At 35.8% G+C, this 26,662-nt stretch overlaps 1 protein-coding gene across 4 annotated transcripts in view; it reads left to right on the forward strand.

The window, feature by feature from the left end:
• PHF14 (PHD finger protein 14) overlaps window positions 1-26,662 on the forward strand; it is a 161,718-nt gene that overhangs the window by 37,259 nt on the left and 97,797 nt on the right. For all 4 annotated transcript variants that reach the window (XM_058832675.1, XM_058832678.1, XM_058832677.1 and 1 more), the window contains exons 9-14: window positions 2,268-2,538; window positions 3,109-3,215; window positions 4,552-4,647; window positions 6,179-6,282; window positions 7,699-7,830; window positions 16,092-16,260. In XM_058832675.1, coding sequence (XP_058688658.1) covers window positions 2,268-2,538; window positions 3,109-3,215; window positions 4,552-4,647; window positions 6,179-6,282; window positions 7,699-7,830; window positions 16,092-16,260 — 879 coding nt within the window. The remainder of the gene's footprint in view (window positions 1-2,267; window positions 2,539-3,108; window positions 3,216-4,551; window positions 4,648-6,178; window positions 6,283-7,698; window positions 7,831-16,091; window positions 16,261-26,662) is intronic.

The following is a 26,662-nucleotide window of genomic DNA, read 5'->3' on the forward strand; positions in this document are numbered from 1 at the left end:
TCACATTTTCTTCAAGATTCTGAAGAAAAAATCACAAAAAATTAGGCATATTTCTATTTCTATCTAGATTTCCAATTTTGTAGGTCTAAGTGGAATTCTGTGTGCTAGGTGTTTTCAGAGTAAAGATTTCCTAGGGAAAAAAAAAGATTTATGCAAAGAAGTGAGCCTCTGCTACTGTGTGGGAGTTGTCTGAAAGCCTTAGGCAAGTCTATATCCCTGTCTAGTGACAGATCCATTTAAAACAGTTACTGTAGAAGCTCAACTGATAAATGTCCTGTTGATACAAAGGTTTCAATTTCTCTGAGGGAGTCTGCATACTTTCATGTTTCAGTGTGTGTATTTTTTTTTATTTTATTTTATTTTTTTTTCTGATTCTGAGGATTTTCTAGCACAGTTTGCTTCACTGCTTAGACAGAACTGTATTCCATGGAAAAATCACACCTGTGCAGAAAAGCAGCTTGTTACCTAAATGAAACCTGCCTAATTTATTTGTAGAAAGTAGCAGATGTAGCAAATAATGGAAATAATTTATGGGAGAGAACTATCTGCTTTTTTTCTTAAGTGAGAATTGTAGTGTAATGATAAGAAAATATTGTTTCATATCATCAAACTTTTTATTTAAAAGAATCTTGTCTTTCAAGTTCTTCAGAGATCTTTGAATAGGAGAATATTAATTTAGAATGAACTATGCTGTTGAGAATAAGCATGAGCAAACTCATACCATAGAAGAATTTTGAATAAAATATTTTTTGGGATATTAAGCTTCATGTAGTTTGATTTAAAACTGGTTTCATAATTCTTGCTGAATATACTCAGCTCTCAGTTATGTGAAATGCACCTGTGTAGTGGAGACATTACAATAATATGAATACTGACCAATATAATGGTAAGTGCTGGTTGTGCAATATCAGTTTGGATCCAGCAGGGCTTATTAGCTCTGTTTTCAGGCATGTATTATGCAGTGCTGATAATGCTGATAAATTCCCAGCATTTCCCTTTCTCTCTCCTCTTTTCCCCAAACCAAGAACCTGCAGTTTTTAAATTTAAATAATTTTAGATTAAATTTTTGGAAACTGAAGGAATGACTGCTGAAAACTGCAGGTGGAGTTGACATAGTTTCATAGGCATCTTAATACAAGTATGATAACTTGCATCCATTTTGTACAACCACATGTTTTTACTGTTGGTGGCTTTGGTATAGTGCAGCAGTGGCTGTAGGTGGACGTGTTGCCTGCTGGTGTGGGTCCAAGAGAAAAGCCATTGAGGTCAGAGCTGGCCTGTAAGGTGAATTTGCTTTGTTTCTTGGTCATTAATATTCAAGACCTGGTAAGGTATTGTGTTAAACTGTATGCAGTACTACCTTCAGTGATTGTTTGAAATCAGAGATGTTCCTTAACCATAGTGTGTATGTGTATGCATACCTTTTGCTTTTGTCTCAGGAGTATCTTACGCCATATGGTGGGGCAGTCACATTAGTTTAGTTTCTTCTTTGTGCAGGCAAGTAAACAGCTTCTAACTGATAGTCAGCTGGAGTTTTGCCTCTGAAGGTTTGTATGTTGATGTCAGTTTCTGCCAGAATTGCCACTTCACAGAGTTCCCTCAAGACAGTGTTTTCCAGCTGTCAGTAAAAGCTTGATCTTCTGGGGTGGATCTCCCAGATGGTCACAAATATACAGATGTCATCAACAATATATATTGTGAGCTTCTCTTGTCTGCTTCACTTCTGTTTGGGTTGCGTTTTTGACAAATTATAATCAGCAAGTTTAACATTCATAAAGAGAAGTGGCACTGAGAAAGGAGTTCCTAGAAAAGTATGTCAAATTTGGTAAAAATGCTCTTTATCAACTTTTGTTGCTGACATAAATACCAATTTAATGTGCATCTAAATGCATATGTGGTAGGTCGACCAAAGCTTCGACCAGTACTGAGTTTTCACAGTCCCATCAAATTACCATTATTAGAAGGGCTTGTCTCAAAGCCAGAAGTCATCTGTTGCTTTCATGAATGGGGAAATCTCATCAAGAAATGTGTACATAGCTCTAAAACCTAGTGAAAGGATAATGTCGTTTGTGTGTGCACTGAAGTAAAATGGAATTCTGTATCAACATCTGTTTCTTGAGTTGTGAGGTTCCGGACTGAAAATGGCACTGATTAGATTGTGCAGCTTTTAAAACGAAAATAAAATGCGGATGTGTTCCAAATTATAACTGGGAGCTATTTTTGAATTGTTCCTTGATGTTTTTAATTTGTGGAATCCTTGGTTGCAGGCTCGAATCAATGCCAGGCTCCAGCAGTATCGTGCCAAGGCGGAGCTGGCGCGCACCACCAGGCCCCAGGCCTGGGTTCCCAGGGAAAAGCTGCCCCGGCCGCTCACGAGCAGCGCTTCAGCCATACGGAAGCTCATGCGCAAAGCCGAGTTGATGGGAATTAGCACAGACATTTTTCCAGTGGATACTTCAGATACAAGTTCCAGTGTTGATGGAAGAAGAAAACATAAACAACCAGCTCTCACTGCTGACTTTGTGAATTATTACCTTGGTAAGGGAGAAAATGGCTTATTTTTCTCCATGAAAGGTACCACTTTGCTGCATTGTGCTATGCTGTTTCATTGGCTTTTTTATTTTGGTTGTATTTAATTGTTTATAGCAGATAAATGTGGATTGTGACTTCATTTAAGGTCAGGTATATTATTGCTTGGAGTCTCTGTTTACACAGAAAGTTATTTTTTTAAAGACACTTCAGAAAAGAATAAAACCTTTCTAATATAAACAGATTGAACTGTCATTAAGAAGCAAGTAGGTAACCTTTGGTATAATATTTCTTCCTTAAATTATCCTCCATTTCTGTGTGGAATAGCATGACTTTTTGAGTGTTTGCTAGATCCTGATCAAAGTTCATAATTTAAACAATTACTATATTTATGCAGCAAAATACAAATGTTATGACTTTTCATTCTACTCAGTCTCTGTATTAAACCTATAGAGCATAGTTTCGTGTCTTTGTATTGTTACAGTTTTTTTACTTTAGGTTGCTTCACTTTTTTATAGCGCATAAAACCTGAAAATGTGTGTTCAAGAGTGGGAAATAATGCAGTTTTCTTTTAAATAGAGAGAAATATGCGCATGATTCAAATCCAGGAGAACATGGCTGAACAGAAGAATATCAAGGATAAGTTAGAAAATGAGCAAGAAAAGCTTCATGTGGAGTATAATAAGGTACAGAAAAAGGGCTGATACACGCTTGTACCATTTTAGTATTGATGCTATTAACGTTGATAGAATTTTTCTTTCCATGGAAAAAAAATCAGATGAAAATGAAAGATGCAAACTATTGATCTTTTAAAAGTAATATTTAAAAGCATATTTCTTCTTTTAAAAATATTCAGTAGTCTGTCTTCTCCCATACAAGTAATATCAATTTCTAAAATGTGGTATGTTGACTGCACACAAGTTCTTTAACTGACCCTACTGAGAGCTCCAGTAACAAATTGCACATGGACCTGTTTGAACCTGCAGGATTCTCTGCTTGGAGCTCAACTTGATAACTGGCAATCTACAATGCTCAAGGGTGTTATTTATTTATTTGTGTCAACTAGAACTCCAGTTGGGCTTAGGTTTAATGACTTGACTAATTTTTCAGACAGAAATAATCACTATTCAGACACCTCCACAGTGTCCTCTGCATGCTTTTTAGTGTATAACAAATTTGATGCCCATAAATTATGGCTTTGCTCCCCCAAAATTTTGCTAATGTAATTTTTTTAATAACTCATCATTATGATTAAAAAAGAGCTTTTTGCATTTTTACCAAATATTCATTTTAATATTCATTTATTTTGAAAAATAGATATACTGTACCTTTTGTGACAGATGGCATGGTGCAATTCTTGCTGAATTCAGCAGTCTATTAAGTGATAGTTAATGACGACAAAATATTGTGTTGCTATTAGTTCCTAAACTGTTTGGTGTGTGCTTTAAGTGAGAACATATGGAAAATGTAGCAGCAGATTCTTGTGAACTGCCCAGACATGATAAAGGGAAAGGAAATTGTGCCTGGGGCTTTTAACCAAATTAGTAGTTACCTCTCAAAAAAAGCAACCTAAGAGTTACTTCCAGAGGAAAAAAAAACCTTTTTTTTGCTTGTGGCCTTTCATTTTAAATTTTCCTTTTCTGTGAGTGTGGCAAAAGAGAGTTTTAATTCATTTATATGTTCACTTGTTATAATCTTGCTGTGTAAGTAGTGTGTGCAGCACATAAAAGATGTGTTGCTGTATATTATTTTTCCTTTCCATTTGACTTTATTAAACTTTATTTCCATGCTGAAATACTTCAGGTCTTTACAAAAAAAGTGGTTGCTCTAGGTCTTTGTTTCACTTCTGTTAAATTACTGAATGGTTGTACTGATCTCAGTTATATTGATATAAGTTTCATTGTTTTTCTAACCCCACAATGAATTAATGCACCCTCAGTAAGAGGTTGAGTAAACTTTATTTAATGACTCTAAATGGATTTTCATTCCTGTTGCCTATTTTTTTTTTCTTTAACTTTCCAGCTGTGTGAGTCCTTAGAAGAGCTACAAAATATGAATGGAAAACTGCGAAATGAAGGGCAAGGCATTTGGGCTCTGCTGGGTAGAATCATTGGACAGGTTGGTTGGTCCTTGCCCCCCTTTACAGAAGAAAACAGCAGAAAAGGTTTTCCAAGAATAGGCCTTTTTGTTTCTGTCTGCTACTTTTATGGCTGAATAAATTTATCTAATTTGATCAGACCCAGACTTTACTCAGGGGATAATGTTTCCTGATTGAAGTACCTAGACTTCTGCAAACCACCTACTGGGAACATGTAGCTTAATTTTGTTGTTGTAATAGTGTGCTTGTTTGCAAAATTCTTTCATTTGGTATAAGTGATTGACCTGTCATTTCTGATGAACCTTAGCATGAAGAATGAGTTAATCCTACTGGTTTTGTCTCCAGTTGTCTTTAGTTACTGTAGGTTTCAAATGATAAGTTAACTCTTTATGGCTTTTATGAGATAAAAATAATTTTAAATTCAGTATGTACATAATGGTGTGTAACTAGACAGAGGAGAATATTCTGATCAGATGAATACAAATATCTCAGACAACAGAAGATTTGGGTTACTTCTTGTTGCAAGCAATTAGCTTTGTTCCTGTCGATACAGGAAAAAAAAGAGAAGATTTTTGCAGTGTTTTCATATATGTTTTATGTCAGAGGTATTAAATGTCAATGGACATTTTGGATGTGAGAGGGAGATTGCAATGTTTTCCAGTTACGATTTGAGATGGAAGAAACTGTTCACTGTGGAAATGCAGACACACAATTATTCGTAATTTTGGCATGCCATTTGTTACTGCTGAGCTTGTGTTGCTGTTCAGAAAAGGAACCTTACACTTTCTTTATGCAGTAGTAGTTCCTAAGATATGCAACCTTTTATTAGTTCCATTTGTCTGCCTACCTCCCCTACTTGCAAAGAAGAATTCTTGCATAACGTATGTTTTAAACCAAGATTATTTTTCCTTCCTTTGAGTAAGTATTCGAAAATTTATTTCCTGATGCAAATGTTACTCAATTTGAAAAAAAGAGAAAAGCTGAGTAGAATTCATTTACACAGCTTGCATGACATTTTTTTCCAGTTGGTTGAACAGATGCAGACCCATGGGGCTGCTGGGAAATGACTTTGATAGATGGTTGCTGTCTGAGAAGCCAGCATACTGCAGATAGTAGAAACCCAACGAGAGTCTCGTCTGCTTTGTGAAGGGCTTGGTCCAATAAGATAATTTTTCTAATTAACCTGTCGAGCACTAGTGTAGCTGTGATGCTGGGGAAAATAAACTGCCTCAGTATTCTGTCATTTTCACGTATCTGCCTTTGCTTGTTTCAGCTTCCTGGAGAAATGCATCCCTGTCCATCCATATATTGGAAGCTTGAAGAAAAATTCTGAAAGCTAGTCTTTCTGTATTTTTCTTATTGAATTGAAAAAATTACTGTAAGATTACTTTATATTACAGAGTCATACTGGGATAAATGTGTAGTCTGTAAAATAGTTAGCTAAGCAATTTTCCACTCATTATGTGTCTTGTTCTTCATGCATTGAGATTAGAGAAATATTCTTTAAAAGTGTCGAGACTCATGTGTACTGCATTTCTTCAAATCCAATAGAAACTGAACATCCCAGCAATTTTACGGGCTCCTAAGGAAAGGAAACCAAGTAAAAAGGAAGGAGGAACACAAAAGGCATCTACACTTCCGGCAGTACTTTATAGGCAAGTAATTATATTTTGACAGAATAGATATAGTATCTAGTAACTTCTAGTTTCAAAAAAGTGTTCTGAGAAAATTGTTGGCTTCAGTTTTTAATTAAAAGCATGCTTTAAAGTTGTCTATACATTTTACTTATTTTTGAAGGGTAAGTTGAACAGTGGTCAGTTCTTCACCCTACCACACATATGAGTAAAGTTTGGGTGTTTCTGCTAATTTGACAGCAGTGCCTTAAGGACAAAGCTAACTCCTTGAATCTGAAGTAGAAGGGTTCTTTTTTTTTCTTTTTTGATGTGAAAACTGACTGGCCACTTTGTTCTTTGAATGCATTCATGTGAGTGAATTATTTTGAGAACAGTGATGATACAGTTCAGATTCCTGGATGCACAAAACATTAGTCATATAAGAATTCTCACTTTTTGCTTATGCTAAATTTCTCTACTTCTATTTTTATTAATTCCCAAGGCTATGAAATGTATTCACTTGGTCATAGTTCCACCTTTTCCCCTCTTCTGTAAGCTGTGAAGCTGCTGACTAGGTTTTTATTAAGTGTTTAATTTTATTAATAGTGGGACACAAACTAGGATCCTAGGCTGTGACTGTGCAAAATACATGCATGTCATCTAGGATCTTCTTTTCTCACCACAGCTGAGGGGTGGCATGGTCTAGAGAGCATCCAGCCATAGCAAGTAGTGTCTTACCCAGCTAGAAGGCTAAGGGAAGAGGATGATTTACACATGCAAAAGTTAATTTTAGTGCTGCAAGAGGTAGAAATCTTGAAAACGTGGCAGTGGGCTGAGGATTTGGCAATTTCAATGTACACAAGTAATTGAGAGTCATGCTTCACCAATTCTGTTTCATTCAAGTGCACTCAGTTCCTTCCATGTTATAGTGCAATCAGTGAACACCTATCTTTTCAAAATAACTAGAATTTCAGTTCCACTAAAATAATAATAGAAAGGAAGTATAATTTCTAATGAATTATATTGCCCAGCATAGGAGCAGCATAGACCTGTTTCAAGGTGGTTACCTGCCTAAGCGTGTGATTGGTTATTAAGATTGGTACTAGCAGCATAATTTTCTGTATAAGCATTTGTTACATTTTTTTCCACTTGCTGCTGGTATATTTTGTTGAAGTATTGAGTGGTTATTAACTCATTAGAAATCCTCAAAAATTTAATTGAAAGCCATTTTTTTGCTAACTCTTATTAGGAACCTTTTACACTTTTACTGTACATAGGTAGAAACTCCTTAAACATATCTCCTCCATAATTACTCCAAAAAGTAATTATGCACTTAAATGATATGCTCAAATTGAAGTTGCCACATGTTTGTATTAAAACTGGGGAATGTACTGGGGTGTATCATTTATTCTTGATGAATATGTAATTATAATACTTTTCTGCTACGTACATGAAAAGTTGTGGAATTTGCAAGAAGAACCATGATCAACACCTGCTGCTACTGTGTGACACTTGTAAACTCCATTATCATCTTGGTTGCCTGGATCCACCTCTTACAAGGATGCCAAGGAAGACCAAGAACAGTTATTGGTAAGAACACAGTTAATGTGTTGTCCTGTATCCTTAAAGTAGGATGTAAAATGTGAACAGACTTGCAAATTCTGAGTGGATTAGATATTGCTTTAATGCAGTTTGAACAGTGTTTTTTTATTTTCAGGTTATTAGCAGTGATGCTTCAAGGTTAAAAAAAAGAAGTTATAAAGATTTTCTCATTATTAGCCACTGTGTAAAAATAGGTTATAGCTGTAATTTTCTTGAGTTTTGAATTCATCTGTGATTGTTATTGCTGCAGTATAATAGCAGTAGGAAATTATAGGCTAATACTTTTGGGAAATGAAAAACTTGGTTTTCTGTTTATGTTAGGACTCAGATAAGCAACTCTCTCTTGAGATCTTTTGGCAAATACTTGTAATATTTTTAAATAAACTTGTAAGTAGTAGCTCTGTTTATTGCAATGTGGGAAGGTTGGATTTAGTGCTGCCTTGTGACTCAAATGTACAATGGCAGAAGTATGTTCATAACTGTACTTATTGCAGTTACATTTCCATGAATTAAAGTTCTTTCATGCTTGTGGAGCAGAACAAAAGCTAAGTTGTACAATGTATAAGGTGGCAGAGATTCTGATTTCCAAACTGTTACAAAATTAGCTTGCTCTGCTCTGTAGTGTTAGCAGTCTGCGTGTTTAAACAGCTCTGAAATGTTTTAGAATTCAGAAACAGTTTGTAGCTGGCAAGAAATTAGAGCACAGCATCTCAAGGAGTCATTCATCCCATTGTCTAAATGTTAAGGTACCAAATGAGAATAGTATAAAAATTGCTTCTAAAAATACAGTGAAACTGTTTTTCTTCATATATATCTAAATTTTTTATTAAGGAACTTGTATAAAACATTTAGTTCAGCCATCTTTTTGGTTAGTTTTGAAGATTGCTTGCAGAACAAGATGGCCAGTACATGAAATGGGAGGCCTCTCTTTTTTATATCTTAACATGACAAAACCTGGATTTTACCTCAGTAAATTTGTTTAGTAAATTGTTAGAGATTTCATGTAAAATATTAAAATCTCAAAAAGGTTTTCAACATCACTAATGCTTTCCTGAACATAATTTCCCTTTAATTATTTTATATAGTGTGTTGTTAGACTTTTGGTCTCTTTGGTCAAATTTACCAAGTAGTTACTTTACGTGGAAGTGCTGGGTTATTTTGGTGGGGTTTTTTTGTTTGTTTTTTTGGGTTTTTTTTGTGGTGGTTTTTTTTGTTTGTTTGTTTTGTTTTGTTTTTAATCTTTAGGTAGCTTCTTCATTTACACAGGAGATTTGATTTTTGTTCTGCTTTTTAACAAAGTTGAAAAGGTTCACTAAAAGCTATCAGTCCAAAAGATGTAAGACTAATTCTCAGTAGGTGTTAAAGGCAGGATAGGTCAGGTTAGGTAGTAAAGCTCTTTCATTTCAAAGCTGTAACTTAGCTTTGTTGTGATTTTCATGCTTCAGTTATATCTCAGATCACAAACTTGGCTTTTACTTCTAATTAGCTCAGGCGTATTCTGGAGTGTGAGATGATAGCAGACAAATTGAGCTGCATTGATTGCATTCTTTTCATCACTGAACATTCCTTTATATATTCTTTCCAGGATCAGCAGAGAGCATATAGAAAAGACCCTTAATCCAAGTATGAGTTCAGCAGGTTTCTTGCCCTGCTGTTTTGAATAAATTTTTTATCTTTTGATTAAGATATGAAGAAAAGTTCATTTTTTTTTGGATGGGGGCCATGTACTTTTCAGATATTTGTACAGGATGTAATAGGATCGTAGCAGAAAAATAAAAGAAAATTGGTGTAGTGGGAAATTCCTTGAAACACTAGGCAGGGTGAAAGACTTTGAGTGGTTAAAACCACTTGAATTTAGTTATTTTTTAAATTGTAATCAAGAAACAATTATAAATTTTTTCTTGTTTTTTTTTCTTTCTGTTCCATTATCACTGCTAATAATTTACTCAGCGTAGCTAAATTGAGCCTTTGCCAAAGTTTTTATGATTACAGTCATGTACTTTACCAATATATGTTTGTTTAAACAATGAGTACTTTAACATGAGTTTATTCCATAAACTTCATCTTTTATATTGTGTTTGGGGACGTCAGGTGATTCAGATTATGTGTGTGATGCTACATAGACTAATTTGTAGTTATACTTTTTGTCCATTTCATTCTCAGCATGTAATAGTTTAAATTACAGTTTACCAAAAAGGGTTTTGAAGTAGTTCCATTAAATCCAGTATTACATGTTAATAGTGAGAGAAAAAGTGAAATATATTATGTATTTAAAAGCTAATTTGTTCAAGAAAGCACAAATTATATTTTGTTATCTGTGTTTCTAAAATTTAAAATGAGTTAACAGTTTTAGTCTTAGTGAAATCATAGTAAGAATTTAGACCTGGTGAGCACCAGTGTTTCACAGCTTACTAGTTTTAACTGGTTTAAAACACTTAAGAATTTCCCTTGTTTGGAGGCCTGATAGTTTTCTTCAAGGTAACAGTTATAACATCTTACACATCAGTTTGAGCCATACTAAGTTCAAAGCCTGTCCTCGTTTCAGATGTATTTGAGATGAGGAGCATAGGAACTATTTTATGTAACATTACATTACAGCATTAATTTATGCCTGTTTTGATGCTGTGCTTTCAAAGTAGAATCATAGAATATCCTGAGTTTGAAGAATCAAGTCCAACTCCTAGATAAGAAGTTTAAGCCATACAATGAAATGCTGTGCTTTATCTACATTTAAAAATTAGCCATTTTCATTAAAGAAATCCAATTGATTAAACACTTGCATATTATTTTGATTAGCATGTTATTATAATACTAAGTCTTATCATTCTTGCTGACAACTTGTGTGCTTTTATGCTTCTGGCCATTCTGGATGTATTTTCCTTGCAGAGAATGATCTTAACTGGTAGTAAGGTTTAAAAGTGTTAGCAGACAGTATAGTGAATCAAAATCTGATTGTAAAATATTGAGATTTTCTTTAAGAAAATGCTTGGAAGCTACCAACAAGGATTAGCTTCTTCTATTGGAATGACATTGCTGAAAAACAGTGATAACTGCTGGTAGCATATGAAATATTGTGGGCTGAGATGGACAAAACAAGGACTAATGGTTGTAGTAAGCTTGGTTATTTTTATTTTTGTTCTAGAAGGCCAAGTTATTTTAGTGGTGACTGCTGTGGGGAGTATTGGTCACAGGACAGAATGAGCTGTAGAGTTCCTTACCAGTAGTCCCATACTAAAGCAGTATCTTGAAATTCATTCATATTCCTGACCTCATTCATCCAGTACTGATCCAGCACTTTTTCAAATATTTTTTCATCCTGAATCACTGGATAATGATATGAATTTATTAACTTATATAAACCTGAGTGGAATATGATGTACACGTTTTAATGTATTTGTCACTTGCCCTAATTGAAGGGTTTGGGTGGTTGCAAATGGCAAATTTTCTTTTTTTGTTACACTCTGTAACTTTACACTCTATAAGATGTTCTTAGAAGCTTTTTGACAACTGCATTTGGTTTGTATATACTGTCTTTTATCTCCAGAATAAAAGCAGCCCTGAGTTTTTTCCACTTCCAGTACATGATTTACATGTGTAATTTATAGAACATAGGTGTCATCTTGAAGCTTGGTCCATGTTTCTTGAGTTCAAAGTGGCTTAATTCTTTGTAAACGTTGTGAGAGGTGACTTGTCAGAAAGCATGTGTGTGGGACCTGTGTCTTCCTTATTGAAAACAAGCCTCACTGTAAGTAACTGCGCAGTTTTCCATTTTAAACTGGACAGAACTGTTTTCTGGAAGCACTGTAGTGGTATTTGCTAAGCAATTTGAATACGCTCTTTTCCAACTCACTGCTAGTGAGTTGACAAGATGCTTGTGCGGTGGGAAGTATATCTCTGATTCTTGTATCAAGTAACATTGAAAACACAAAAAAATTGCACAATTTCTTTTTTCTTCTGTAGCTTGTTAGTGCTTAATGAAAGACTTTCTGTATGATTAAGAGATTTCAAATCAGTACTGAGATTTCTTGATGGAACAGAAACTTCCAGTAATTTTAGCAGTAGGCACATTTTTCAAGTGGGCATATTACCGCCTGCTACTGATTTTCTCTGTGGGTCTAGATTAGGCAAGTCTAGACTAAAAGCAAAACAAAACCTGTGTACTGAAAGTTGACTCCTTGGCATCATTTCTCCTGTTATTTTGCTTATGCTGCATAGCAATGCTTGCTAATTTAGAGGTAGTTGAAGTTGTTACAGTAGCTCTATAGGTGACCTGCTGTGATAGGTTCTATGTTCACTGCTTGTCCTTGAAGAGCTGAAATTAAGTGAGCATGACTGTGGCATAGCCAAAAAGAAGTCATATGGCTGTTTTCGATGACTATATTGGGATTAAAAAGCAGAATGGGAAGAGTACTTTAAATTCAAGAACTGTGTTGAAATAAACTATAAGAAGAGCTGAAAAGAGATTGTTTCCAAGTCAGAGGAGTGTAATAGTCTGTAATAGCTTTTCTGTGCCACTATGGGAGCTAACAGCCAAACTGCTTTGTAGTTGAAGCTTGTCTGTTTTGTAATAGGGATGGTGAGAAATGGTTGACTATGATAGTAGAGTCTATTCCAATAAATCAAGAGGTTGTTTGTAAGTTCATGTTTATAACTCCTTTCTCCCTTTACCTCTGATATATTTGTGAAGTTTTATGTGATTCACACAACACACCTACCCCCATCATAGTAGGATTTTGCTTTTCTTTTCTAGCTCTAGGTTTTTTGTAATTTTGGTTGCTTTCACACTTGCACAACCTGTTTCAGAGCAAGCTTGTTCATAAAAACAGAAATTTTAGGAACTTGCATGCGGTACCTCATCTTTTGGTTGAGATGTTTCATGTCTTCCTCAGTAACATAAAAGTTAAAATGCTTCATATATATATTTAAATAGGGTAATAGTGAGACTTCAGGACTTCAGTGATCTGCATGAGTATTTTCTGTAGAACTGTCTCAACATAGGTAGCAGAAAAATGGTGTCTTTCCCTTGTAATAACAGAGAAGTAACAGGAATTATTTAAATCATACATGCAGGGTGGTAGACCGAAGAAACTGGATTCCCAACTCCAAATATTGTTGTAAAACCCTATGACTATTTGTTTCTCTTATAAAAGTGCCATTTTTAGTGCAGCTCTTAAGTTATGGAAGCAATTTCTGTAATTTATACATAGGACATATTTTTTCCATAATAATGGAGAAAATAAATGCTTTGTAAGAACTGCTCATGAAATTTTTGAACATTTTCATAGATATTGCTTACATCTGCATAAACAGATCATAGTAATTTCCATTGTGCTTTCCAGTACATAAATTAATGACAGGACTGATGCTGCAGTGTTGTGGAGGGCCGTGCTCTCTGATGCTTACTAAATAGAAATTGACCTTAAAGCTTTGGGCTGGACAGCTTTAAGAATAATGCATCTTAAAAAAATAAAGAACTCAGAGTAACTTATAGCTAAGCAGACATGCAGGATTTTGAGGGAATATTGTTACTTAAAGCTTCTCTCTCCTTCATCAATGGAGTGCCTTTCTCCATAAACTCTTAAAATAATAGTTTGGACTGTGTGCCTTTATTTACTTATGTGCATGCAAATACATATTTGTGTGTGTTTATTCACACAAATTTATGTAAACATGTACCTGTAAAAAGTAGCACTATGAAAGCTGTTGTACCTTATATTTTTCTTCTAGTATCTTAAGGCCTAGAGGTGTTAACAAAGACTGTGCATGTAGCAAACTGAGGCTTGTAAATAGAAGTGTTGCTTATGTTATCAAGCACAGAGTATAAAATTCCCAAGTAAGCTACTCCCTTTTCCCTCACCCCTTCTGATAATGGAGGAGAAATAGGAAGAGATTTACTAAAATCACAATAACCACAGCAGTATTAATAACAAAAGAGAGAGAGAGGGAGAGAGTGTTTTACCCACAAAAGGGTATTCACGTCTGGGAGCAAACAAAACTTTCCCAAAAACAGTGCTGCTAGACAAAGGCTTTAAGCTGAGGAGAGCCCTTGTAGCTTCCCCTGCTCCAATGTGAAGAAACGAGCAAAGAGCTAGGCTGAAACTCTATAAGGCAGATCACTGGCATTGTGCTTCCTGCTGTTTTTCCCAGACCGCTGTGCTGGGCTGTGTTTGGCAGCATTTGCCCAACTCTATCCCATGCGACTGATGCTGGCACCACACCACCAGCTGGGGTTTTGGGCTCTGTCCGGCTGCTTCCGCTGCACCAGCTCAGGAAGGGATTTGGAATAGAGGAGGGGAGCAGCAGTGGTGGAGAGGAGGCTGGGACCAGCTGATCCCAGCACCTTCTCTCTGAAGAGGTTCAAGCAAGATGGCAAACGTTCAGTTCCTGCTGCTTGGCTCTTCCTGCTGAACCCACGCCCCCAGTGATAATCTGTGATCTATGGCATTAAACGGTGCTGAAAACTCCATCCCCCTTTTCCTCTGTAACCAGGACAAAGGGGAAGAATGCAGGACTATACTCTTCTATGCTGAACTGTTTTAAAAGTATATAAACTGATTTGTGCTTTGGCTGTTCATAAAAACTCCCATTCTTACATGAGAGAGGGGAGAAACTTATCTTTCCTGCAATCTACCCTGTTCTTCTGCTTTTCTAGACCAACAAATATTCCAAGTACTTTCACATGTCCTATTTACCCTGTCTTAAGTGCTTTTGAGATAAGAGGTGATGAATCTTTGTAACATTATAATGTAGCCACAATTATATGCAAAGGAGAAAGGTCTTGAGTTAGGGTTACATTGATCTGTTACCCAGTCCATGACGAGATTTCCTCTCATCTGACTTGGTAGCCACTGATCTGTGTAGCAAACCATGATGACTCCTGGTGTCTTTTGGTATAGCTAGGAGAGATCTGAGATTATACTGCTTGGATTACTTTGAAAGAATTAGAAAATATGGTGAAAAGTTGAAGGACTTGATACGGTGTTAGCCCTCACAGAAGTTCAGAGGAGAAGTAGAGCTATTCCTGTTGAATGTGTAAATTGGAGCAAATAGACTCAAACACAAAATGTGTATCTGACTTTGTGCTTTTGTTTATACAACATGGATATGCCTTCTTGTCATAAACATGTATTAAAATCTAACTTAAAATAGTTAAATACATGGGGTTTTTATTTTGTCTCCTTCCAAAGCCAATTTGCTCTATCATTTAGATAATTTCAGTGTGCTTTTCCCTGTTTATGCTAACTAATAGCAGAATATTATGTTGATTTTTTTTTTTTTTGGTTCGTTGGTATTACTAAAAAAATGTTTAATAGGAGGACAGGGGTGAATTGGACTTTATTTGAATGGACTTGTAGTTTTTTGAATTGGAAGTGTAGTGTGAGAAGTAATTAAAACTGGCTTGTGCAGTGAGCATAATTTTTATGTTTTCATTAACATGCTTTTAGTGAATATCTGCATTTATGACTTTGCATAAGATGATTTTTTGCAAATAAAAACAAATCCAGATGAATTCTTATCTTGTTACTTCTGTTATGGAGTTTGTTTAATGGAATTACTTTAACATCTCTTAATTTTTGAAGTTCTGATGGTGATTTTGTACTTTTTTCAGAAACTCAAGCTTTTTTTTTTTCAGTTTAGTGTTTAAAGTTTGTTAATATATGTCTCTAGCTTTTGTGTTTGTAATTTTCTCCCAGCTATTCAGACTTAAAACCCACTCCCTTAGTAAATACGTATTACATTTTATTTTCACAACAAACATGTCCTCCAAATCCCTGCCACTAAAGCATGTTCTAGTTGGAATGAATTCAGCAGCATGTCATTGTAAAGATGAACAGTCTGGTCTGGTGGAGGGTGCTCCTGCCCATGGCAGGGGGTGGGAACTAGATGATCTTTTAAGATATCTTCCAATCCAAACCACTGTATAATTCTATAATTAAACTGCAGCAGCAGCTACAGTAATTAATAGATTAGAGATCAGTGGGCAGCTTTAAAAATGAAGATGTGGTAGAATGAAAGTTATGAAATAGGGGCCATTTTTCTTGAAGATTAATTCCTACTTTCAGAATCTTGGTTTTTGAAGTTAAGTACTGCCAGGAAAATAAGAATATCTTACATGAGTTTTGCTTGGTTGCTTAAAAATGTACATTTTAGATGTCCATTTGATTTCTTGACTTTTATATTTATATTGAACACAAACACTTCTATATGTTTCTTTTTCCTGCTCAGTCTTAAAATCTTCCGCTTTGCAGGCAATGCTCGGAGTGTGACCAGGCAGGTAGCAGTGATATGGAGGCTGATATCGCCATGGAAACCTTACCAGATGGGACCAAAAGATCAAGGAGGCAAATTAAGGAACCAGTGAAATTTGTTCCTCAGGATGTGGCAACAGAACCGAAGAAAATTCCAATCAGAAACACGGTAAATGATGGTGGAGTTGATGTGCTTGAGGCTTATATTCATAATAATGTTTCAGATAACCTACATTGTGGGCATTTTGAATTGAAGGATTTAAATTAGATTGATGTTTTTTTGTTATATATTCCATTTTCTCCTTTTAGTGTTCTGTTAGTTGTGGTAAATACTGTTTTGCTAAAATAGAAAGCTGGGAAACACGGTACTTAACTGAAGAGCTGAACAGGCTTAAGGAAAAATTCAGTTTGCACTTAAACTTAGCCTGAACAGCTCTTCTTCACTGTAGCAGTAAGGACACTTGCTAGGGTAGATTTTTATATATAGCTGTAAAATAATTAGTAATTTCCTTATCTACAGGAATAATTTCCTTATCTTCAGGCAACCTGCTGAGTGACTGCACATTTTGTGACCATCCCAAGACTGTTATTTCATTTTTTTTGACTTCCTAGTCTTACTAGTCAATGTATGTTTTCTTAAACTTTCGTGGTGGATAGAATTTTGAGAAGACAAGCAAAACATCTTGCTTTCTGTACTGATGAAGTATTTAGCATCTTTCCTTCCTTTGAAAGCAGTTCTTTTTTATTAATCACTGTGCACTTTTCCTTAAATTTTGCTCTCCTAATTCTTCAGAAACAAGGCTTTTCATGTGTGATGCATCATACCACCTATAAAAAGAACATAAAAATATCAAAGGGCATTTAGGTCCAGATTACGGGATGAGTAGTGTTCCCTTATCCCTTCAGACATAAGTGGTTCATCTTCCAATATATTTCTAAATATCAGGAAATATTAAAACCTCTCACATTAGAGGTAGATAAACCTCATCTCTCATGCAGCACAACTTTATTTTCTGCACAAAGCTTTCTAGACATTTTATGATTATACTAGCAGATACCATACTAAATGTACACTGATAGGATTAAGCAAGTATTTTCCTGACCCAGTCTTAAATGTTTAATTTTGGGCCACAGCTTTCATTTACTTAACGGCTTCCCTTTCCCAGTCTGTGACTCAGAACTTGTAAGAATGACTCAAGCCAAACGGATCAATTTAGCTCAGACTATTAGGAGTGTGAGTAATCCAAAATTAAATTTTGAGAAACTTCTTCTTTCTTTTTGTCATTGAAGAAAGGGAAAGTACCATTCCTTCTTATTCATAAGAGCTCATAGAATCTTACAGCTGCGTGGGTAGGTTGTACTTACTGTTGTAATGCTGTTACTCACAAAGAAAGAAGACTTACCTGGTGTTTTACTGAACTCTTTGTATCTCGTCTCCCATTTTTTGTGTTCTTTCTCTTCTCTCTTTTTATACCTAATGTAATGCTCTTAGAGTGTGGTGAATCATGATTCTGGGACTAAAGAGAACTAAAATTATTGCGGGAAAGACATTTGTAGCTGTAATAAAAAAAGGAATAATATAAGGCATTGTTCAGAAATCCATGTGAATACAAAATTGGTTTGTTCTAAAGCCCATGTAATAACTCCCAAGGTTCTTCTCTGCAAAATGGAGAGAGGTCTGCTCTGAAGTATTCCACTCATGCTGTGACACTGTGATCTGCTGAACTGGTGCTACATTGGTGATTTAGGGCTTCATGTGTAACATAATACACACATACATACATACACACATTGTAGTATGTAATACAGAGATTAATTAACTTTCAGTGGCATACTGTGTTGTCACTGTATGGTGTTGCACTGTGGAAAAATTATGGCTACCAGTCTAAGAAAGATTTTGTTCCTCTGCTTGAATTTTCAGTCTCTCTTTCAGTTCTCTGCAGTTCTCTGCTTTTGTACAACATATAGATTTGCAAGATAACATCATTGCTGCCCTGAGAACAGGGTTTCTCTGTAAAAGAGAAGCATTGGTTCTGTTCTGACTGTTCCCCCCTCCACTGATTTGCCCTGTTCTGGATAACTCCCCCAGTTTATATACTGAGCATGATGTTCTGTGGTGTAGAATATCCCTTTTTCAGTTCAGTCAGGCTGTCATGGCTGTGCTCTCTTCCAGCTTTTTGTGCAGCTCCTCCCTGGCAGAGTATGAGACACTGAAAAGCCCTTGATTTGAGGTATGCATAACAGCAACATCTGTGTATTATCAGTATATTCTATCAGCTTTACTGAGACCAGGGTAGTTTGGCTGGTCAGAGCATGGTGCTAATAATGCCAAGGTTATGGGTTCGATCCCTGTATGGGTCATTCACTTAACAGCTTGTGGGTCCCTTCCAACTCAGAATATTCTGTGATTCTCATACTAAATCAAAAAACCGCAGCACTATGCCAGCTACTACTAAGAAATATATATCCCAGCCAAAACCAGATCATCTGGCCAGAGACCTGTGGCAATTGGAGCACACTAGTGTTCACAACTTCTATATGATTATTGGAAAGTCAATTTCCTTCTGTAATTTGGAAGTGTGAGAGAACCGGGACTGAAGCAGGTTATTCAGAGTCAGGACAGTGCTTCTCCCTTGTATAGTTAATTGTGTGCCAGAACAGTATTTTGTAACCTAATGCTTTTTAAAGAACCCTCTGAGCACTCTGCAGTATTTCTATCTCTTAACTTTCAAATACTTCACAGTGTATTTATATAGAATCATAGATTCAGAGTGTTCTGAGTTGGAAGGGGCCCGCAAGGATCACTGAAGTCTGACTCCTGGCCCTGCATGGGTCAGCTCCAAGAACCATACTACATGCCTGAGAGCGTTGTCCAAACCCTTCTGGAACTCTCTCAGGTTTCGAGCTGTGACCACTTTCCTGGGGAGCCTGTGCCAGAACCCAGCCACCCTCTAGGTGAAGACACTTTTCCTAATATCCAGCCTAAACCTCCCCTGACCCAGCTTCAGGCCATTTCCTGGCATCCTGTCACTGGTCACCAGAGAGAAGAGATCACTGCCTCCCCTCCCCTTCCCCACGTGAGGAAGCTGGAGACTGCAGTGAGGTCTCCGCTCAGTCTCCTCCAGGCTGAGCAAGCCACTCCTTGCATGTCTTCTCCTCTAGGCATTTCGCCATCTTTGTAGTCTTCCTCTGAACTCTTTCTGATAGCTCTAATAGCTTTATATCTTTTTTATATTGTGGCACTCAAAACTGCCCCCAGCACTCGAGGTGAGGCTGCCCCAGTTCAAAGCAGAGCAGGACAATCCCCTCCTGGCCTGGCTGGTGATGCTGTGCTTGATGCACCCCAGGACAGGGTTGGCCCTCCTGGCTGCCAGAGCACTGCTGGTTCATGTTCATCCTGACGTTGACCAGGACCCCCAGGTCCCTTTCTGTGCCACTGCTCTCCAGCCTCTCATTCCCCAGTCTGTCTGTACATCCAGGGTTGCCTCATCCCAGGTGCAGATTCTGGCACTTGCCCTTGTTAAGCTTGATACAGTTGGCAATTGCCCAGCCCTCTCATTTAGGACCCTCTGCAGGGCCTCTGCCTTTGAGGGAGTCAGCAGCTCTTCCCAATTTAGTATCATTGGTAAACCTCAATAGTATATCTTTGCATCCTGTGTCCAAGTGGTTTATGAAGATGCTGAGAGAACTGGGTCTCCTATGGAGTGCTGCAGTGACAAGTTGCCAGTCTGGTATCACCCCATTCACTATAACCTAAGGAAATCAAGTCTGGCAGGATGGACTTTCCTCTCATGAAGCTATGATGGCTCTTACTGATGACTTTGTTGTCCTTTGAGAGCTTTTCATATCTCCCAGAATAATCTTCATAATTTTACCAGTCACTGAAGTGAGACTGACAGGTCTGTAGTTTCTGGGGTCCTCTGTGCCCTTCTTGAAAACTGTGACTTTTGCTAGCTTCCAGTCAACTGAGACCTCTTGGATTCCCAAGACCACTCAAAAATTATCAAAAGAGGTTTTATAATCACTTGAGGCAGTTGATTATTCTCTGATGAATCCCATCAGGCCCTATAGACTTAGAGAGATCCAGCTGGAGCAGTAAATCCCACACAAACTCAGGGTTGACAGGGAATTTATCATTCTCACAACCATGGTCTTCTAGCTCAGGGCACTGGGATCCCCTTAGCCTGTTGCTGTTGTTGAAGACAGAGGCAAAGAAAGCATTAAATATCTCTGTCTTGTCTGTGTTCCTGTTTGTGAAGTGACCATCCTCATCCTGTAGCAGGCTGATGTAATTTCTGCATCATAGAGCGGCTGTTTCAAATAAATGGGAAATCAGAAAGTCCAGCCATTTGCACTTGATTATTTTGGAGACAGCAAATATAATATTGTACATTAAAATGTAACTTAAGTTTACAAGAAGACCTTTCTGATTTTAAGCTTCCTAAGAGCATGTAAGTGAATATACAAGGGTGAATTTAAATATACCGTACTTTTACTCTGAGCTGGGATCTCTACAAATGACAAATTAATGTAAATAAACAAGACATTAGGTCTTTATACTTAATTCTGTTGTATAATGGCTGCATTTGCAGACAGAATTCATTGAATTGTTTATGATTTATACATTTCAATTCATATGTAGTGACCTTTTTAAGATTCTTTGCATTTCAGTGCATAGCCTTTTAAACTAGGTTTATTTAAAATCTGTTATCTTTATAATTCCAATTTCACACCTTTATAAGCATCACAAATCATTATTTCTGCTGCTAGTTAATTTCATAGAAATTAATAGCTAACAATGAGCAAATAGCTAATAGAAATCAACAGGTAATTGCATAAACCAGAGATCTATAAACACCTTCCTTATATTTCTTATAAATCTGAATATGTTTTTTAACATTTGCTTTTCTAAACTGTACCATTTCTTTCACTATTTTTTTCATAAAGATTATAGAATAGATTATTTCTTTGGAAAATACTTTAAAGAGATGCAAATAGCATTTCTCAGCAGTAAATCGAGAGATTAATGGTTTTACTCTGCTGAGCTATGTATGTTCAGATTTTCAGAGTTTATAAAAACATAGCTTTTAAAAATCTGTTGACTTCATTTGCTATCCTGGAATAAAAAAAAATGCACAGATTATTTTTTTATCAGACATGTCATTGCTGAAATAGTTTTATTAGTTTGGTGCCTTACATTTGCAAAATAAGTTTTTCTTATGACCTTTTGAAAAAATGATCTTAAGTGTATTTTTAAAAATTTCATACACTGTGCTTTGCCTACTATATATGCTGTTGTCTGGAAGTATAATGCAGTTCCTCTGTGTCACATACATACAACATCTTCTAAAGCAATTTTGTGCTGCTGGGGCTAGCTGTGTGCTCTAAGAGATGAAGGGATGCTGGTGTTTCCTTTGAAGTTAAGTAGTGTTTATGTTGTTGAATATTCCATCATGCTGTCAGATCCTGGTACTCTTAATGAACATATTAGGGTTTTTTGCAGAGCTTGTTTTTGCAGAAATTCCATTTTTTTATTCCTTTTTATTGAGAAGCAGCTGTCTGCCCAGTGTTACAAGATGAAATTTTGCAAACTTAATTGTTGAAGCCTGTAAATTAAGTATTCTGATGCTCTGATACCAAACTTGTTTTTGTTATTTGAAACCTGAAAATCTTTTTTCTATAGTTATATTGTATGTAATCTAGAGGAACACACAGTAATTTTTCTGTTTAAGAGTAAAAAGTCTGTGTTATGGTTTTGACATACACAAGTTAAAGATCAGTTGCTGTCAATTGAACATAAATGCTCTAAAAATAAAAAATTCACTAGTCAGTCAACTTCCTGAAAGTTTCCATGATAATGAACATTGTAAAATAACTTTGTTTTCTTCCTCAATTTATAGAAAAGTTCAACTGAGTCTATGACATCATAATGTCACAAATGTCACAAATATATAAAATAATTATTTCAGCTTGCTAAATACATGGATACATGATAATATAGGACTCTTTTGGCTTCAGATCAAATTCAGAATGGAGTGAAGTAAGATCTAGCTCTTCCACAATGCTTGAAGCAAATGGAGCATATCAGAATTTTACATTTCGGGGTTTTTTTGTTTTGTTTGGAGTTTTGGGATTGTTTTAGTTGGTTGGTTTGATTTTTAAGAAAGCAAGAAGAAAAAAAAGACCTGCAGATGAAAGATCACTTGTTTTTCATGCAGCAAAGGCATGGAGAAATGGACATATTCCAAATGATATTCCAATGGTGTCAGTACTGGTATCTCTGTAAGTAAAGGTAACCGGTGTATCTATCACATCTGTAAATAAGTACTCTTTAGTTTTCCAGGAAAGAGTCACTTGTTTTAGCAACACCTGAAAACCGAGCTTTTCTGGCATTTTTTGTCTTCCTCTTTTGTTTCAGTTCTCTCAACGTGTGCTTTGGAGGATATCAGTGTTAAAAAGGATAGAAGTGAATCCTTCTCTTCCTCAAATTCTGTTACTTTTTTAAGCCAGAGAAACAGTAGTTACAAGTTAATTGATGGACTCAGTGATAGTTTTGCTTGACATCAGGAATGTTGCAAAATTTTTGATTTTCTAGGAAAAAAAAGTTGTCAAGACACTGGAAACTAAAAATATAGAGAAAAATTGTAATTCTGTGTAATTAAGCTTCATGGTTGACTTGTTTCTTTTTATAATCGTATTTTGATTTACTGCTGTTTCTTTTCATCTGACAGTTCTCTTTTTATTACTGTCATTTTTCTGGGAAATGTAATAATTATTTCAGAGATATTTTTGAATATTAGCAATATATACCATTTAAGATACTCACTTTGATCTGTACTGAACGAGTGTGCCATCTGGTGTCTACATGGCAGTCCTTACCTGTATTTGAAGTTATTTTGACTGTGTGGTGCCATCAATTGAACATTTCTTCTGCCTTTTAACAAAGCAAAGGGAGTCAAAAGGAATTTTTTCTGCAGTGTCTTTCATCATAACCTTTTCATTGTCAAAGAAAGTTTGTAATTTCTAACTTTTCGTTAGAAGTAGATGACGTCATGATTTAAAAATTGCTATCTTGGCAAAATGGTGATGGTTAATGTGTAACAGGATAGAAAACATGTTATCTGTGCAGCTTCAACCTGTATGGCTTTTTTCACAGGCTTTTGTAATCTGTTTTATGCATCCTATTGATAGTGTACTGGTTTCATTAAGTCAGTTTTTTGGTATGGAGAAAGTTTCCCCAATTCCATTTTCTCAGAGTTTTCTGTTTTGCTTGTGTTTTATATCAGTTATTCTCTGTTCTGTACTAGTGAAATTCTCTGGCATTGACCTTTTTGTTTGTAATGATTATATAGCATTCTAATGTTTACTGATTTATTTTATTTTTTTTTGTCTTTAGATTATCCTTAGCAGTATGTGATAAAGGCTGCATAAGTGAGAGAGTTGAGGGTTTGGCTGGTTTTGATATGTGTGATACATATCTATGAAACATAGTTTGATAAAAGGTAAAACAGTGGAAGTATATCATTAATTTTAGTGTGTCAGCTACAACTTTACATAAGATAGAAATGAAAATGTCTGAAGAATTTAGATAGGATCCAGAATTAAAACATGGGTTATCTTATACTGGTCCTTTTTGCTGTGCATTTCAGTGAGTGTAAAAGACAACTGTGTGTCTTTTTCAAGTAGTCACTGTAGCCACAGGTCTGTCAGGGAAACAAATCAATATGTGCTGTTATTTCTGACAAGAAATGTTAAGTTTATAGATCTCCAAAAATCAAAGCATCTGCAGTTCTTCGCATTTTGCCCTCTTAAAATTATAACACACACAGAACAACTGCTGTAGACTTTCTGCAGAGGAAAAAATTATTGTAGTACCAATAGTTTTGAAAGTCAGGTGTATCTGAAATATCATCATAGTCTAACCCCTCCTACATTTATATTTTCTTTCTTAAGGAGCATTTTGAAATTACCATGCAGAAATCATCACTGATCTTCTGAAAAACTGTGGCACAGAAGATCAAATCCAGAACCATGCTAGTTCACTTTATGTGGAGTGGACTTGAAGCCTTGCCACTGGCCACAGTTGCTTTCAGTATTTCGTATTCTTTACAATGTATTGTTAACATTGTTGACTCCTCTATATCTTCTTGTGAAAAACAAGAAATTAAATAGATGACGGTATACACTTTTATCCTCTAGGGTCACTTCAGAAAAAAGCTCATGAGGAGCATATACTTCTGACTTGAGGGAATCTTCCCTTCTGTTTTGGCTGGTTTACAAGTTCTGGATCAATCATGTTAGGTTTTTTTTTCTTCCAACTGCCAAAGCAAAAGTGCTCCAAGGGAATGTTCTGCCTTCTATTGCTGTCTTTGGATGAACTGGTTTAAAGCATAAACAGTGAATTTTAACAATGAGGTTTGGTGACAGCCACAGTGGTTTTGGGTCATGTGGGCACTTATTCTGTCCTGTTCACCATTGTGCTTTCCTTAACAGATCAACTTGTTGCATCTGCTAGTGATGGCAAACAGACAGTTTCCTTTGCTGCTTTGTTTTCTTTTGCAGTCTATAGTGTTCATCCTAGGCTTTATTTGTTCTTTACAGGTATCTTTCACTTGTCTCATGAATGGAATTTATTTTTCTGAGAATACTCAAAATCTTGTAGTCAATGCATTATCTAATCTTCTTCATTTTATGTGTTTCATATTGTCCAGTTGCTTATAAACAAAAACGCAAAATGTAAGCATTCATTTCTAGCTTTTCCAAGTTCAAAATGGATATCCCCACTTCAGTCTTTCTTCTCCCAATGTTGGGTTTGAAGCCATTGTTAATCACATTTTTCCTCAGCATATTTTCATTCAATTTTGGACAATGTTTTTTAATGTTCAGATTTTTCGAAGTGTCTTGAATTCACCATTTTCTCTCTTGCATCGCCCTATATCCCTCATTAATTTGATATATGGCACATTGTATAATTTCTTACTTCATCATTCATTATTAATTTATTGTGCTGATATTCTATTTTTTTAGCCATTTAAGTCCTGATTATTTTATTTCCATATGCCAGCATGCAGATTTCCACTCTGTAACAGCAGAGTGTTGCACAGCGTAGGTGGATACTTTTGTGACACAAAGCAAGATGGCTGAAAAAAAGCAATTTTTTTATTTAGCTTTCTCTTGGCTATGGAAGTATATGCTCTTTTTCTCCTATTTTTTTTTCCCAAGGCTTTCTCTGGCATTCTTTCTAAATTGTGTTTTACTACTTGCATTGTTTATTATAAAATGATGTGTATTTTATGGGATATTGTAATAACTGTCAACTTAGATCATTACTATTTAGACTAGACAGGAACAATCCAGTGTTGGGTGTTTTTCTACTTCTCTTTCTTCCCAGAATTGATAGCTGTTTACATGTGATGCCCACCACTGCTTCTCTCCAGGGCCTCTTGTAATGTTTTGTGTGAATTTTTAAAACAATAGGCAACAGGTAGGATTTTCTCTTTTCCAACTACTAAATGTAAAATCAGAAGTTAACGAAATAACTGAAATAGATCAAGTGGGGTACTCCTTAATAATGTGGGATGGTTCTCTAACCTCCTTAAGATAGTAAGCCATAAAGTAAAAGGCAAAAAGGACATTGTTAATCTTTAGGTTTCATTTATTTGGAGCATTGCTCTTTTCAGAGGAAGAGCATTAAAATTGCTATGAAGGCTAAACCTTTAGTAATATATTCTTGGAAAAGGTGGCTTGTTTTCACCTCAACGATTTCACTGGATCAAATGGCTTAGTTTCTTTACCCAAGGAGCATAATTTTACAGGATTTTAAAGAGTTTAATTAGCAGTGTATTTGATGAGATGTGTCTTCTCAAAATGTATTGCTAAAAAGAACTAACAAGAAGAATTTAATCTATTTTATCTTTTATAATTTTTAACTTTTCTTATCAAAGTGTTTCATTCTTGTTTAAAAATGCTTCTTTTTTTAGCCTGCATTTTAATTTTAATTCATTGACCTTTCTTGGGCTGCTCAGACTATTTTGGGATGTATTGCTGATGAAATAAGGTACTATTTTTCTCTCTCAGTTCAGTATCTTCTTTGTGATGCAGCAGCCAAGTCTTTGGACTGTTTATTTCAAATAATTATAGCTTTCAACTTGATTTCCTAATGAAAATAACTTAGTTACTTGCCTCCTTCTATAGTAGCATTGCCTTTAACATTTAGAAGACCCATTATTGCAATAGTTGATTGAGTGCTATATATGCCTAAGGTTAGTAAGTGTTGAAGTATTTTTTAGAGCAGCTGAATGGGAAGGATGAGGTCTGAGTATGGAAAAAGTTCTCACTTTAGTTGAGGAACACGTGGAGAACTTCAGGATAGGGAAGCAGGGAGTAGTGGTTTGGACACAGTAGAGAAGAAAAGGTTAAGGAGGGAAGGGAATAGAAATATTGTGGTATAGTATCAGGAGGTCAAATTTATCAATTCAAATGTTTTTTGTGTCAGTTCATTCCTTTATTTGTATTACTTCACTGCCACAATTGTGAAGGGATTAAAATGAAAAATAGTCTGCACTTGCTAT

Source organism: Poecile atricapillus, chromosome 2 (genome assembly GCF_030490865.1).
Source record: "Poecile atricapillus isolate bPoeAtr1 chromosome 2, bPoeAtr1.hap1, whole genome shotgun sequence".
Taxonomy (NCBI): Eukaryota; Metazoa; Chordata; class Aves; order Passeriformes; family Paridae; genus Poecile; species Poecile atricapillus.